This window comes from Micromys minutus (assembly GCF_963924665.1).
Source record: "Micromys minutus genome assembly, chromosome: 26".
NCBI classification, from domain to species: Eukaryota; Metazoa; Chordata; class Mammalia; order Rodentia; family Muridae; genus Micromys; species Micromys minutus.
In genome coordinates, this window is record NC_137961.1 from 26,848,161 (window position 1) to 26,864,898 (window position 16,738).

The window sequence follows — 16,738 nt, forward strand, 5'->3', positions numbered from 1 at the left end:
TGCACACACATGTACATGCATATGTCTGTATGTGTGTTTTAATAAAGATCCTCTATAATAAAGAAGACAGTGTTATAGGCTAAGAAATAAAAGGCTCAGTGCCAGGAATGACAACTCCTTTGGAATTGTCAATGAGGTTCAATAGACATCTAAATGTTGCAGGCTATAGTCAATGCAATTGATTACCTTGTTGAGCTTGACAGCGTTATCTGATCAGTGAAAGCACCACATACTTCAGTCATAGAGCATACCAAGCTGTTGGTCATCTGGAAACTTCATCTCTATTGACTAGTTTCTGTTATGCTGTAAGGTATGATGCCTGCTACTGGAGTAGAAAATCATCAGTCTTACCTAGTCGTGAGCGATGTGAGCTAAATCCAAGTGGCTTGGTGCAATACTGCAATAGTGGAATAGTGGCACAAACATCATGGGAGTAACCAACTACTTTCTGATTGGATCTAAGACCCAGTCCATGAGGTGAAACCCACACTTGTCAGACCAAAACCTGTGGCTGGATAGGTCATAGGTCTTGGGAAAGAAGCTACAAGCAATCTGCTAAATGGACAATGTATTAAAAGACCTCCTATTGACTTGTTATTGTACACATAGATTTAGTGCATCTTTCAACCTTCATCACAGAAGTTTTTATTTGCAATGCATGGCAATTAACACAGAAACTGAGTACTTGGCAAGTGGAAAATAAAAAGAAAGGCTGCAGAACGTTCCACTATAAGCGGGGCATCTATAACACATTCCCTTCTTCCAAGGTTCAGAAATCATTGCAGAAGAGTAGGTAGAAAGACAGAGAGGCAGAGGCGGTGCATGTACAAGAAAATAGTGTCCTCCAGACACAAGGAAGCTACACATGAACTCACCATGATTGTGAGAGTATGCATAGCCTTGAACAGGATCAGTCCAGAATAAATCTCAGGATGGAGATGGAAGGTAGACTGTTAGAAGACCCTCCTATTAAGTTTTGAAGTCCACCATGTCCAGATAAGTTCCCCAAGCTTGGTGCAAAATGGAGGACTCCTTGAGGGCTTCCTTTGTTCTGCCTGATCTTATCTGGAGAATGTGTCTAAGCACAGGTGCCCAACCTTATCTAGAGGATGACCCTGTACAAAGCTTCCTTCAAGAGATGCATGGTTCAGTACATAAATCCCAACTTGCTGCTGTATGAAAATTAGGTACTGTGTTATGATCAATCAGCCCTGTTACCCGTTACCCGCAAAAAACCTCTGAAGAATGTCTCATAGTCCATGGTCAAATTACCTGCCTAGCAGGTTCTTGGACTTCCTCTTCATGTGAATGAAGAATTCCCAGACCTCTGCCCTAGTCAATAATGTTCATACACTTTGGAAATCTCTACTCATTCCCTAAGATCTATATAGCCCATCTTCACCCTGAATAAAGTTGAGCTGGTTTTACTGAAGTCATTCCCAGAAGTCAATCTGTAAGTGCTCATGGGGTCCAAATCCTGCCCACCCACTCCCTCAGGTAGTAAACATGAAATTCTATCCATACACAAGGAGCTTTTGAAACTCATAGCTGCCAAGAGAGCAAAAGTAACTTGTTTTAAAAGAAGTTTGCTCTTAGTAAGTCGATCAGGCTCCAGTAGGAAACTGGATATAAAATACTACATGAGAAACACATCTTAGACTTAGTGGATGGAGGGCACAAATCTTGGTAGACAGCGACCAGAGGAAGCCTGAGAGGAGTCAGGAGAGAAGAAATATGATCAAAACTCATTGCACTCAATTCCCAAAAATTTAGTTTTAAAAAACTGAAGTCAAATGCCTCCCACCAACAAAGGATAGCTATGCTTGAATCTGAGCTTATCAGCAAGCAGGATTCCTCCACAGTTCCTGCTTCAAGTCCTTCCTCCTTGAGTCTGCCTTGATTTTCCTCCGTGATGAACAGGGACCAAAATAAGTTATTTTTCTCCTCTAAGTTGTTTTTTGTAGGAGTATTTCATCTCACCAAAACCTGAGCTATACTTATTCGAGGACTGTTCTTAGTGCAGCTTTCTTCTTAGAGGAGATTCCACCCTCTGTGTACCTTACGTCTACATAATTCAAGGCATGACACCAACTTCTATCATAAACTTTGTGATCCCTGTAGCACTGCCTTGCTATGGCAGGGGTGTGTGTGTTAAGTCTTTGGCTGATGATATGTTTGCTCTCTCTAAAATCTGTATGTCTTAGGAATCTGTTGCTTATACACAGAAGTAGCAACTGTTCCCCACTGTGCTCAAATACTTCCTTTGGTTTGAAAGAGTTTCTTTTTTAGAGTCTTTTTTCTTTCTTTCTTATTTGGGTTCTCTGATTCACTGGTTCACCCTGAGGCAGCCTACAAATCTGACATCTTACCCCTGAGGGAAGCTACTTCCGAGAACTAGACAGACACCTTTTAGTTCTTACTGTGGCTTTTACAGAACAGGAGAGAGAAGTGAATTTAATGTTTTTGGACTCAGAGGTGTTATGTATGGAAGTGATATCATGGGGATATTAATAAGAATTCTAAGAATAACATAGAGGAATATGAACACACCCCATCATGAAGGGAATGGAACACTAGCTTGAGGTATCTGTTTCTCTTCTTGTACAATCCTTTCCAGAGGTAAACAGCAGTGCTTTTCATTCAGAGAACTCTATTTCCTTAATTCTTCATTGTCTTGGGGACAATACCAGTTAAGGCAAATTCTCATGCCATTTCATATGTATGCAGACTGTTTCAGGTCTGATCTTTGTCTTCTCCAGACTACTTGGATGAAGTACTTGGATCATCTTAGGCTATACATACAAAAGACACACAAATACCAGTGAAAAATGATAAGCAGAGAAAAAAAGTCTCTGTATAATATGTGATATCCACCACCACAGACAAGCAAAGACATCTTTATATAATAATTTGAACTGTACAGTGCTATGTTTAGAGAGAGTTTTAAAAGTATAAAGCAGACCGAAGTTTGTAATCATTAATAAAAATAAACATATCGGTATTAATCACTTCCTGTTGTTGTGATTAAAGTATCCCAACAAAAAGCTAGTTAGTGAAGAAAAGGGTTTATTTTAGCTTACTGCACAAGGGACATGGCAGGGAGACTGATGCCAATCTTGAAGTCAGGAAGTCAGAGAGAACACAAAGGGGTAGGGGAGAGCAGGGATTGAGGGGTAGAATGAGGCTACACATCTTCAAATTCTGTTTGTAGCAGTATCCTTCCTTCCAAGCTAGGTCCTCACTTAAACATCCATAATCTTCCCAAACAGTGCCAGCAAACAGCACCACCAACTAGGAACCAAATGTTCAAATGCACGAGCCTATGGGAGACACTTCTCACTTAAACCACCATAAAGGATATCTTGCAAAATGTCCAGTTTAGGGTGGAGCTCACAATGGTTATTTTTCTCCAGCATCTTGGGCAGCCTTGAATTTCTGAACTCAATACCATTTACTCTTGAGAGAAGCTTTCAAGGCTGAGAGTATCTTCTTTAAAAAGAATTTTTTTACATGTGTGTTTTGCTGAAGCAGACACGGGTAAAAGGAAGTTTTGCTAAAGCAAGCACGTGAAAGGAGTGTGGTGAAGGATTCTTTGCTAATGACGCACATGTATTGGTCCACTTTACATTGAACAGTTGAACCCTATTTGTCGGGACTCCATAGAGAAAAACACACTGAAAACATTGGGTGGTATGCTGGAGGCTTCCTTCATCTTTCATGGTCTCGGGCCAGTTGACAGAGTGATGTCAGCTGATACAGACTCACTTGGAGTTTTGCTAAAATAGACTCAGCAAAGATAGAGTAAGTAAAGACTGTGGCAGACAGGTGATGCTTGGAGGGAGTATAAATAGAACTCGGTGGTGAGCGATGGAGACTGGGCTGGCTGGCATTGCTAGCTTGCAGTGATTCTTGGTCTTGCATCTTGGCTGATCTTCACTTCACTGAGAGAGGCACAGCTGAGAAGTTCTGGTGTCCTTCTGGTCCTAATTCCTCCTACTGACTCGTGCTGATTAGGCTGAGTCCACCACTACTGCTATCCTGACACTGCTGAACTGGACTTCTGGTGTATCTGTGAAGTGTTTGTGTGTCGATCAAGTTGCTGCTCATGACTCTGGTGAACTGAACTGATTTCCTGACAAAACAGATGGGATTTTCTCCAAAAAATAATTTCTAAACAGGTCCACTTCCCCATTTCCTAATAATCTTTCTATTCCACAACCTCTGATGAGTGGTTGGTTAGGAGGGCCTGACATTACTGAGGCTATGGAGGGCTCACAAAAGGGAGCCCTATCAAGACTGCCCTCCGAAAGACCCAACAAGCAGCTGAAAGACCCAGATGCAGGTATTTACTCCCAACCAATGGAAAAATGTTGCTGACCCCTGTAGTTGAATTAGGGAAAAGTTGAAAGAAGCTGAGGAGGAGAGCAACCCTGTAGCAGAACCAGCAGTCTCAACTAACCTGGACCCCTGAGATCTCTCAGACACTGGAGCACTAGCCAGGCAGCATACACCAGCTGATATATGGCCTCCAAAACATATACAGCAAAGGACTTCCGGGTCTAGGTTCAGTCAGAGAAGATGCAACTAACCCTGAAGAGATTGGAGGCCCCAGAAAGTGGAGAGGATGGTGGGGTGGTGGGGTGGGGACATCCTTGTGGAGACTGGAGGGAGGAGAAGGCTTAGGGCAGAAGAAGGTATGAGTTGTGGACCAGTGGACCAGAAGGGGGATAAAATCTGGAGTGTAAAAAAAAAAAAAAGGTTAAATAAAATTAAAAAGAGAAAAGAGATAGATTAAAATAAAAAGAACCATCATTAAAAGTAGGTATTTGAAAAACTAAAAGATACACACACATATGTATGTATATCTCACACGTGTAATCACTGTGGAGGACAGGGGAGACATCAGATTTCCCGGAACTTGAGCTATAGACAGCTGTGAGCTTTCATATGAGTGCTGTGAACCAAACTCGGGTACTCTGCAAGAGCAGCAGGTGCTTTTAACCACAGAACAATCTCTACAGGCCCAAGAACAGAAACAATTTCCCAGGATTCCAAGAGGATGACCCTAGTGAGAACTCCAAGTAGTGGAGCATGTGGAGCCTAAACCAGACATCCTCTGTAACCAGGCAAAACTTCCGTTGGTGGCACAGGGACACCAACACAACCATAACACCTACAACCTATCGCACCTGCAGTGTGTGCTGGGGTAAAGGAGATGCAGAGCCCACTGCCATGGGAACTAACAGCCAACCTGAAGAGAGCTGAGCACCCTGAAGTGCTCTCGCTCTTGAGCCCACAGGCAAGACCCCACTTTCTCTCCATTGATTATCGGGGCAAGATCACCATGAACTTTAAGTGCGCAGGTATCACACTGCTGCCTAGGACTGTAAACTTCCCGTCTCCATCTGCACCCAAGCTAAAACTATCTCACACTCTCAGGACTGGCAGCCTGCAGACAGACAGCTAAGCAACCAGGAGTGCTCACGCTCCCAAACCCACAGGTCCACAGGAGAGACAAGCTCCAGTCAGAGACAAGATCAACTAGAATCACAGAAAACAAGATGGCAAGAGACAAGAGCAAGAACCTAAGCAACAGAAACCAAGACAACCTGGAAACATCAGAACCCAGTTCTCCCACAACAGCAAGTAGTTGATATCCCAATTCACCAGAAAACAAGACTTAGACTTAAAACCATACCTTACGATGATGATAGAGGGCTTGGAGAAGCACATGAATAACTCCCTTAAAGAAACACAGGAGAACACAGGTAAACAAGTAGAAGCCCTTAAAGAGGAAACACAAAAATCAAAGAAGAGCAACAGGAAAACACAACCAAACAGGTGAAGGAATTGAACAAAAAATCCAGCATCTAAAAATGGAAATAGAAACAGTAAAGAAAAAAAAAAAGACACAACCCTGGAGATAGAAAACCTACAAAAGAGACTAGAGTAATCGATGCAAGCATCAAAAACAGAATACAAGAGATGGAAGAGAGAATCTGAGGGGCAGAAGATACCATAGAAAACATAGATACAAAGGTCCACAAAATGAAGAATACAAAAAGCTTTTAACTCAAAACATTCAGGAAATCCAGGACACAATGAGAAGACCAAACCTAAGAATAATAGATGTAGAAGAGAGTAAAGATTCCCAAATAAAACACTGAGTAAATATTTCAACAAAATTATAAGAAAATTTCCCTAAACTAAAGAAAGAATTGCTCATAAACATCCAAAAAGCCTACAGAACTCCAAATAGATTGGGCCAGAAAAGAAATTCCTTCATATATGTAATAGTCAAAATACCAAATGTTCAAAACAAAAAGAATACTAAAAGCAATAAGGGAAAAATGTGAAGTAACGTATAAATGCAGGTCTATCAGAATTAGCCCAGACTTCTCAACAGAGACTATGAAAGCTAGAAGATCCTGGACAGACATCATACAGACCCTAAGAGAACACAAATGCCACCCCAGGTTACTATACCCAGCAAAACTCTCAATTACCATAGATGGAAAAACCAAGATAGTCCAGGACAAAACCAAATTTACACAGTGTCTGTCCACAAAACCAGCCCTAAAAAGGATAATTGATGCAAAACTCCATCCCATGGAGGAAAACTACACCCTAGGAAGAGCAAGAAAATAATCTTTTGCAACAAATCCAAAAGAAAATGAGCACATAAATGTAATTCTACCTCTAACAACAAAAATAAAAAGAAACAACAATCACTATTTCTTAATATCACTTAACATCAATGGACTCAATTCCCAAATAAAAAAGACATAGACTATCAGACTGGATAGGTAAACAGGATCCAGCATTTTGCTGCAGATATGAAACTCATCTCAGTGACAAAGACAAACACTTCTTCAGAGTAAAAGTCTGGGAAAAATTTTTTCCAAGTCAATTGTCCCAACAAACAAGCTGGATTAGCCATTCTAATACCAAATAAAATAGATTTTCAATCAAAAGTTATCAAAAAAGATAAGGAAGGACACTTTTTACTTATCAAAAAAAATCTTTCAGATGATGAACTCTGAATCCTAAGCATTTATGCACCAAATGCAAGGAAGGGCACCCACATTCATAAAAGAAACTTTACTAAAGTTCAAAGCATATATTGCACCACACACAATAATAGTGTGTGACTTCAACATTCCACTCTCATCAATGGACAGATCATGGATGCAGAAACTAGCAGAGACACAGTGAAACTAACAGAAGTTATGAATCAAATGGACTTAACAGACATCTATAGAACATTTCATCCTAAAACAAGAGAATATACCTTCTTCTCAGCACCTCACAGTACCTTCGTCAAAACTGATCCTATAATCGCTCACAAAACAGGCCTCAACAGATACAAGACAAATAAAATACTCCCATGCATCCTATCAGATCATCATGGACTAAGTCTGATCTTCAAAAACAGGAACAACAGAGAGCCCACATTTACATGAAACCTGAGCAATGCTCTACTCAATGATAACTTGGTCAAGGAAGAAATAAGGAAAGATGTTAAAGACTTTTTAGAATTTAAAGAAAATGAAGGTACAACACACCTAAACTTATGGTATACAATGAAACCAGTGCTAAAAGGAAAAAAAAAAAAAAAACATAGCTCTGAGTGCCTTCAAAAAGAAACTGGAGAAAGCATACACTAACAGCTTGACAGCATACCTTAAAGCTCTAAAACAAAAAGAAACAAAGACACCCAAAAGGAGTAGATAACAGAAAATAAACTCAGAGCTGAAATCAACTAAATAGAAACAAAAAGGACTATACAAAGAATCAACAAAACCAGGAGCTGGTTCTTTGAGAAAATTAACAAGATTGATAAACCCTTAATCAGACTAACTAGAGTGCTCCGAGACAGTATTCAAATGCACAAGTCAGAAATGAAAAAAGAAAACAAGAAAACAAAAAGTAAAAACAAAAAAAGAAATGAAAAAAGAGGCATAACAGAAACAGAATAAATTCAGAAAATTATCAGATCCTACTACAAAAGTTTATACTCAACAAAACTAGAAAATCTGGATGAAATGGACAATTTCTAGACAGATACCAGACACTAAAGTTAAATTAGGGTCAGATAACCTACCTAAACAATCCCATAACCCCTAAAAAAATAGAAGCAGTCATCAAAATCTCCCAACCAAAAAAGCCCAGGACCATATGGGTTCAGTGTAGAATTCTATCAAACATTTATTGACAACCTAATACCAATACTTTCCAAACTATTCCACAAAATAGAGTCAGATGGAACACTACCCTATTTCTTTTATGAAGCTACAATTATGCTCATACCTTAACCACATAAAGACTTTACAAAAAAAAAGAGAACTTCAGACCAATTTCCCTTGTGAACATTGATGCAAAAATACTCAATAAAATTCTTGCAAACCGAATCCAAGAACACATCAAAACAAATATTCCCCATAATCAAGTATGTTTTAGCCCAGGGATGCGGGGATGGCTCAATATACAGAAATCCATTAATATAATCTACTGTATAAACAAACTCAAAGGAAAAAAAAATCACATGATCATCTTAGACCCTGAGAAAGGATTCAACAAAATTCAACAACCCTTCTTGTTAAAGTCTTAGAAAGAACAGGAATGCAAAGCTTATACCTAAACATAGTAAAAGCAATATACAGCAAAACAGTAGCCAATATCAAAGTAAAAGTGAGAAACTTGAAACAATCCCACTAAAATCAGGAATTAGACAAGGCTGCCCACTCTCTCCCTACATTTTCAATATAGTACTAGTCAGAGCAATTGGACAACAAAAGGATGTCAAAGAAATACAAATCAGAAAGGAAGAAGTCAAAATATCACTATTTGCAGATGATATGATAGTCTGCTTAAGTAACCCCAAAAATTCCACCACATTAAATCCTACAGCTGATAAACTTCTTCAACAAAGTGGCTGGATATGAAATTAACTCAAATAAACCAATATCCTTCCTTTATTCAAAGGATAGTCAGGCTGAAAAAGAAATTAGGGAATTATCACCCTCAAAATAGTCACAAATAATACAAAATATTTTGCTGTGACACTAACCAAGCAAGTGAAAGATCTGTATGTCAAGAACTTCAAGTCTCTGAAGAAAGAAATTGAAGATCTCAGAAGATGGAAAGATCCATGCTCCTGGATTGGAAGGATTAACAGTAAAAATGGCAGTCTTGCCCAAAGTAATCTACAGATTCAATGTAATACCCATCAAAATTATAACTCCATTTTTCATAGAGTTAGAAAGAACAATTTGCAAATACATTTGGAATAATAAAAATTCCAGGATATTGAAAACTATCCTCAACAATAAAACAATTTATGGAGAAATCATCATCCCTGATATCAAGCTGCTTTACAAAGCAGTCGTGATAAAAACTTCATGGTGTTGATACAAAGACAGGAAGATAGATCAATGGAATAGAATTGAAGATCCAGAAATGAACCCACACACTTTTGGTCACTTGACCTTTGAAAAAGTAGCTAAAAACATTCAATGGAAAAAAGATAGCATTTCAACAAATAGTGCTGGTTCAACTGGCAGTCAGCATGAAATGAAAATTGATCAATTCTTACCTCCTTGTACAAAGCTCAAGTCCAAGTGGAGCAAACACCTCCACATAAACCAGGTACACTGAAACTAAAGAAGAGAAAGTGGGAAGGAGCTTAGAACACATAGGCACAGGGGAAATTTTTCTGAACAGAATACCAGTGGCTTATGCTCTCAGATCAAGAATCGACAGATAGCTTTGCATTATAGAATTGCAAAGCTTCTGTAAGGCAAAGAACACTGTCAATAGGACAAAAAGGCAACCAACAAATTGGGAAAAAATCTTTGCCAATCTTACATCAGATAGACAGCTAATATCCAATATATACAAAGAACTCAAGAAGTTAGACTTCAGAGAATCAAATAATCCTATTAACAAATCAGGGACAAAGCTAAACAAAGAATTCTCAACTAAGGAATACTGAATGGCTGAGAATCACCTAAAAAAAGTTTAACATTCTTAGTCATCAGGGAAATGCAAATCAAAACAACCCCGAGATTCCACCTCACACCAGCCAGAATGGCTGAAATCAAAAACTCAGGTGACAGCAGATGCTGGTGAGGATGTGGAGACAGAGACACTCTCCATTTTTGTTTGATTGCAAGCTGGTATAACCACTTTGCAAATCATTCTAACAGTTCCTTAGAAAATTGTACATAGTACTTCCTGAGGACCCAGCTATACCACACCTGGGCGTAAACCCAAAAGAAGCTCCAACATATAAGAAGGACACATGCTCTGCCATGTTCATAGCAGCCTTATTTAAAATAGCCAGACACTGGAAAGAACCCAGATGTCCTTCAACAGAGCAATGGATAGAGAAATTATGGTACATTTACATCATGGAGTACTACTCAGCTATTAAAAACAATGAATTCATGAAATTCCTAGGCAAATGGATGGAACTAGAGACTATATCATCCTGAGTGAGGTAACCCAGTCACAAAAGAATACACATGGTATGCACTCACTGATCATCAAATACTAGCCCAAAAAGCTTGGAATACCCAAGAAACAATCCACAGACCTCATAACTCAAAAAGAAGAAAGACCAGAATGTGGATGCCTCAGTCCATTTTAGAATGGAGTACAAAATAGTCATGGGAGAAAATACAGGGACAAATAGAGGAGCAGGGATTGAAGAGAAGATCATTCAGAGACTGCCTCACCTGGGGATGTACCCCATATGCAGCCACCAAACCCAAGTACTATTGCTGATGTAAGGAAGTGCTTAGTTTCAGGAACCTGATATGGATTCCTTTTCTGAGCCTCTGCCAGAGTCATATAAGTACAGTTGAGAATGCTTGTAGCTAACCTTTGGATTGAGCTTGGGGACACCAATGAAGGAACTAGAGAAAGTACTGAAAGACCTGAAAGGGTTTGCAACCCCATGGAAAGGATAACAATTTCAACCAACCAAACTCTCCAGAGCTCCCAGAGACTAACACACCAACCAATGAGTACACATGGAGAGACCCATGGCTCGAGAGCTATTGTTCCCTTTGCATATATAGCCGAGGATGCCATTTTCTGGCATCATTTGTGGGAGAGGCCTTTGATCCAGTGTAGGGTCGTTTTCCCAGTGTAGGGGAATGACAAGATGCAGAGGTGGGAATGGGTGTTTGGGAGTGGGAGCACCTTCATGGAAGCAAGGGAGGGAGGATAGGGGATGGAGTAGCGATAAAGGAGTTAACATTTGAAATGTAAATAAAAATGAAAAAATATGAGAGAGAGAGAGAGAGAGAGAGAGAGAGAGAGAGAGAGAGAGAGAGGTTGAGAGAGAAAGAGAGAGAGAGAGAGAGAGAGGTTGAGAGAGAAAGAGAGATAGAGAGAGAGAGAGAGAGGTTGAGAGAGAAAGAGAGAGATAGAGAGAGAGAGAGAGAGAGAGAGAGAGAGAGAGAGAGAGAGAAGCAAAACTTGACAATGGCTGGTCAAATTTGAGGGCAGAAGAGGGAGCTCATGCCAGAAAGTGCCTGAATGACCAGGAACTGGAGGCTAGACAGCCCAGAAACCTGAGACAAGATAAGCAAATCAATAAAATTATTCTTAATAGTATTCTTGTATACTCATAGATCAGTACCCAGCCCCGTTTCCATCAGATAGGCTCTTGCACGGAAGATATAGAGACCCACAGCCAATCTTTAGGTGGGAAGGGAGACCAGATTGGTGACCTTCTTTGGATCCCTTCCCTCTGAGCTCAGTGAACCTAGAGGAAAGGGATGGAAGAATTGTAGCAGCCAGAGTGGTCAAGAACACCAGAATCAACTAAGTAGGGCTCATAAGCTGACAGACATGGCAGCAAGTAATCATGGCTCTGCCCCATCTCTCCATATACACTGTGTTTCTTTGGCTTGGTGTTTTTATGGGACTCCTAACAGTGGGAATGGGGGTAGCTCTGACTCTTTCATCTGCTTTTTGGGACCATTTTCTTCCTACTGGGTTGCCTGGCCCAGCCTTCATATGGCTGTTCATGCCTGCTCTTCTTGCGCCTTGTTATGCCCTGTCCATCAGATATCCCTGCGAGGCCTGCTTTTATTATGAAGAGAAATGGAGGAGGAGTGGATCTGGGGGAGATGGGTGTAGAAAGGGCCAGAGAAGAGTAGAGGGAGGGGAAACTATGGTCAAGGTGCATTAAAAATTCAGTTTATGTGCATGTGTGTTTGCCTTCATGTATGTATGTATGTATGTATGTATGTATGTATGTATGTGTAGATTTTCCCAAAGCTGTTTGTATTTTAATGTTAATTTCACTTCCCCCAAGAAGGGCTGCCTAGTCTGGAGACTCCCACTGAACCTTCCCCTTCTAATTAGTAAAATAAAGGAAAGCCAGTGACTGGGCAGGACGAGGGGGGTGGATAGAAGGGAGGTCTAAGAGGTCAGAGGACCAGAGACAGGTCAGAGGTCAGAGAGTCGGAGGCAGAGAGAGGACTGAGGGGGAAGGTCCTGCACCCTGGAGCTTCCCAAGGACAAGCTAGACCCAGGCAGGTTTATTGGTGTTAAGTAGCTATGAACATTAATGATTTTATAGGTCTAATATCTCATGGAGAAGAGCCGTTTGTATCTTTGTCTATTTGATGCAATCTTGTTGTGTTTGTGGACTGGGAGTTGAATATATAAACCTGTATGAAAAGCTATTGGGCTGCAGTTGTGTTTGTGTGGAATTTTGGAGTACAGAAATACCCCAAGACAGAGGTGAAGAACAGGTGGTAGAAAACCACCAAGGGAAGCCGTGGTGGAGGCTCAGACAGGGCGCCAGAGGAGCACCCAGCTCAGAACTAAAACCGGGTTTGAGAAGAGACCTCAGGGCTGGTAAAGAGATAAACCTGTTCAATTTTTTAATATTTACTACAACATGTATGTATGTACGTACATATGTACATATGGATGTATGTATGTATGTCACATGTCCCTGGTATCTGTGGAAGCCAGGAGAGGGCATCAGACAACCTGGAACTGGAATTACAAAGCACTGTGAACCAAACTTAGATCTTCTGAAAGAGCAGCAAGTGGCTTTAACCACTGAGATGTATCCCCAGACTCAAGAACAGCTTAAGCCTCTGGGTATAAACAGGGATTCAGAAGGTAGTCTGATTGTATTTTAATTTATTTGAACAGTAAGAAATTCTCCACTTAGGCTTCAGTCATCCCTTGGGAACAGTTTGTCAACAGGGCTCATAGTACCAGGCATGTTTCCTGGTGTTGTGGATCTCAGGTCCAAGCAGAGGGCACTTGGTTACTCCCAATAGAAGTGTGACTGCGGCACAGATGGGCACACCTTGCCTGGCAGGTTTTGTTTTGCTTTCTTTGTCAGTAAGGTTCAAGGCTAAGCAAGACCACTGATGTCCTCTTTCCCCTGTGAGCTTTCATAACATCTGGGACATTGAAAACTAGCCAACAGGGAGGAAGTTTCCATTCAGTTCAAGGTTGCTTTGTCTTATCTTATAGCCAAGGTATTTGGTGTCTTTGGCAATAGGGTCTTGTTCTCTACTTGTAGTTGGCAACTAAGAGCAAGATCGAGAATCTACTACTTAGGGGCTTCTGGAGCCTCCCCGATCAACTTCTGAGAAGCTATCGTGTACCAGGGACTAGACATGTTTTAGTAACTTTCTTAGTTCTGTGGCTGCAATGAAACATCATGACCAAGAAGCAAGTTGGTGGAGGAAAGGGTTTATTTGGCTTACACTCCACATTGCTGTTAATCTGCAAGGGACGTCAGGACAGAAACTCACAGCTGCATGCAGGAGCTGATGGAGAGGCCATGGAGGGGTGCTGCTCACTGGCTTGCTTTCCCTGACTTTCTCAGCTTGCTTTCTTATGGAACTCTAAGCAGGGCTTAATCAGCCCAGGGATGGCATTACTCACAATGGCCTGGGCCCTCCTTCCTTGATCATTAGTTGAGAAAATGCCTCATGGAGGCATTTCCTCAACTGAGGCTCCTTTCTCTGTGATAACTCCAGCTTGTGTCCGGTTGACACAAAACCAGTCAGTACAGTAATTCACTACTTTTAGGAGTAGAATGATATAGCCATGTATAGTAACTACTTAAATCCTTCTTTTTCTTTAATTTGGTCTATAAAGAGTAGGCTTCAATATGGCTTTTCCATACAGTCTTCATGTTATCTAATCCTTCCTGTCCCCTAAACTCTCATCTAATCTACTCTTTTTTTAATCAGTTTAAATCTTTCAACTTCCAGTATTCCATCTCTTCCCTTTTCTTTAGCCTATAATCCTCCTATCCCTCTTCCCTCGAAGTAACTTGTTCTCCCACCCACCACATGTCCCCTTCCTAGTTTCCTGGCTTACAGAGGTGTTCTACATCAAACAAACAGAACTAATGAGTCAGAGCTGGGTTCTGGTTTGTGAGCGAGGACATGTTTATCCTTCTTGGCCTGGGTTACTTCACTAAGCATCATGTTTTGTTTTGCTTTGCTTTGTTTTTCAGTTTCATTTACCTGCCAGTTTCATTTTTCTTTGCTTTGGACTCTGGTTTGTTCTTACCAACATAGAATGTGGTAAGAGATTTGAGCATTTAATCCTTTCAGGTGTTTCCCCATTTGGCTGGGGGTGGGGGTGAGGTTGTTATGTTTGTCTGTGAAGGCAACCACTGTTGTGTGAATATAAGCTAAGTGACAGTCATAGGTCTCCTTCCTCTGTGATTACCCTGACTTTTCCGCTTAAGAATGAGAAGGCCTCTTGCTAGCAGTGGGTGGCTAGTCATCATATTTTGGAATCCAGCAACCATGTATACACATGTGACCATTTCATTAAGTATCACCTTAATCCTCCTCTCTCGTTAATTTTGTTCTTCCCATTCCATCCATGATTCACATAATCAACATCCGGCATTTAAACAAACACAACAGGTAAGAGTGTATTGGAATGCTGATGGAAGAAAAATCGGTCATGTGGTAAACTGTCCTGATGGCAGAGCCAATGCTAAGATTCACACACTCAGAAAACGTCCTCTTGACATCACCGTGGAAGAGACCCTCATGATACAGAGTATACTCACCCCCAACTGTAGGTATGATTCAGCAGTCAACAAAGCACCAGGTCTCAGAATACCTCACACTGTGGTGGGATTTTTTTTTTTTTTTTTCTCTCACTTCATCCCACATGTCATTTGAAAATCCGCTGTATTTTATGTAAGCATCTTAAGAGTTAGGCCAGGTTCCCTATGAAGTGGATGTGCACAGGGCAAGCTGTATACTCAAATCACTGCAGGCACTTGAACCCAACCCCCGATCCCCCCCATCTCAAGAATGCAATATTCACTGGAGTCAATTTTAAAGAACCTTAATAAGGAAAATAAATGGGAAAACATTTTTACAAAACTGTAACTCTGTTCAGATGTATTGCAAAGGAGGTAATACAAGCTATGTCTGAGGAAAAAGCAATCCGACTTCTTCAATGTGTCCGAACAAGGGATTCTCTCCTCCCTTGTGTTCTGGGGCCACTGCAGGAAAGCCGGGGTGGGCATCAGAGGAAAAAGAGGGGGGCCGGCTGCGGGCGGCCAAGGCAGGCGCGGGGCTCCCGGGAATAACGCTCTCCGGGCCTGGCCCGAAGCTGATCCTGGCCGTCCCCAGATCCTCCTCCCTTGCCTCAATCGAGAGCTACGTTCTCATGGCTCACTAAGGTACCGGCGCAGCGGGAACTCCGCTACCTGTCCCGACCGACAGGCTCTCGCGAGAGCTGGGGCAGTGCTAGCGGTTTCAGCGAGGACTCGCGAGAGGGCGGAGCCGGAGGCGGGGCGCGCGGTGGCGGGAATTTCACCTGCTTCCGGTTTTCTCGGGCCGGCACCGCGTTCCGTCTCTCAGCCTGCGCGACTCCGGACGGAAGTCTGTCCCGCGGCCCGCGGATCTCCCGCGCTCGCCCGCCCCGAACGCCGCGCTGGGGCGGAGGGAGGCGGCGGAGGGAGGCGGCGGGGCTGCCTGCACCACCCCGGCCGGCGCCAGGTATCCAGCCTGAGGTGCGGGAGGGCCTCAGAACCCGCCGCAGCCCGGAGGGAGCGAGGGCGGCGTTGGAAGGCTATCTGGGGCGGGCGGCCAGGAGGACGCCCGGAGGTTTCTGGACCTGTTGCTTTCTCAGCTTCTGTTTTAACTTTGTTTTTCCCCATGTGCTAAGGGCACATTTTGGGGTCTCCGAGGTGGCCCCTAACCTTTCAGCTCCTTGCAACTTGTCTTTGGAGCCTTAACGATAACTCTTCGGAACCGCGGTGTCTTTTCAGAGCATAATGTAAATAATGGATGGCTGTTCAGCAGCGTCCTTCTTGACTGACAGCTTAGAGCTGGAGCTGGGGACAGAGTGGTGCAAGCCCCCCTGCTTTTCTTGCGCTTTTGACAGCAGAGATGGAAAATTTTCTGGAGAGTCCTACCTTGCCAGTGGCGCCCTTAAGCGGTAGGTAAAAAAACGAATTGAAGATCCCCCCATCCCCACCAACGTTGGTTAACTATCACTAACGTCTAAACTTAAGCGCTCAGCAATCCTCGTTTTATATAAGCTTGGTTTATAGGAGGTTCCCGACAGTGTTGGTACGCTGTCTGGGTTTTGAATACTACAGGGAACTTTCTGGATAATTGATCATCTCTTTGGCGTGGGTAGCTGAACATTTAATTTACTTAGATTGGTTTTAGAGCAGCCTTGTCTTTTGGAACTTGGATTTCGTTTT

At 42.1% G+C, this 16,738-nt stretch overlaps 1 protein-coding gene across 1 annotated transcript in view; it reads left to right on the plus strand.

The window, feature by feature from the left end:
• Positions 1-16,312: 16,312 nt before the first annotated feature.
• Positions 16,313-16,738, plus strand: part of MMS22L (MMS22 like, DNA repair protein) — a gene marked incomplete at its 5' end in the record, with an annotated part of 108,216 nt that continues 107,790 nt past the window's right edge. The window contains one exon of the mRNA XM_080938565.1: positions 16,313-16,467. Coding sequence (XP_080794691.1) covers positions 16,313-16,467 — 155 coding nt within the window. The remainder of the gene's footprint in view (positions 16,468-16,738) is intronic.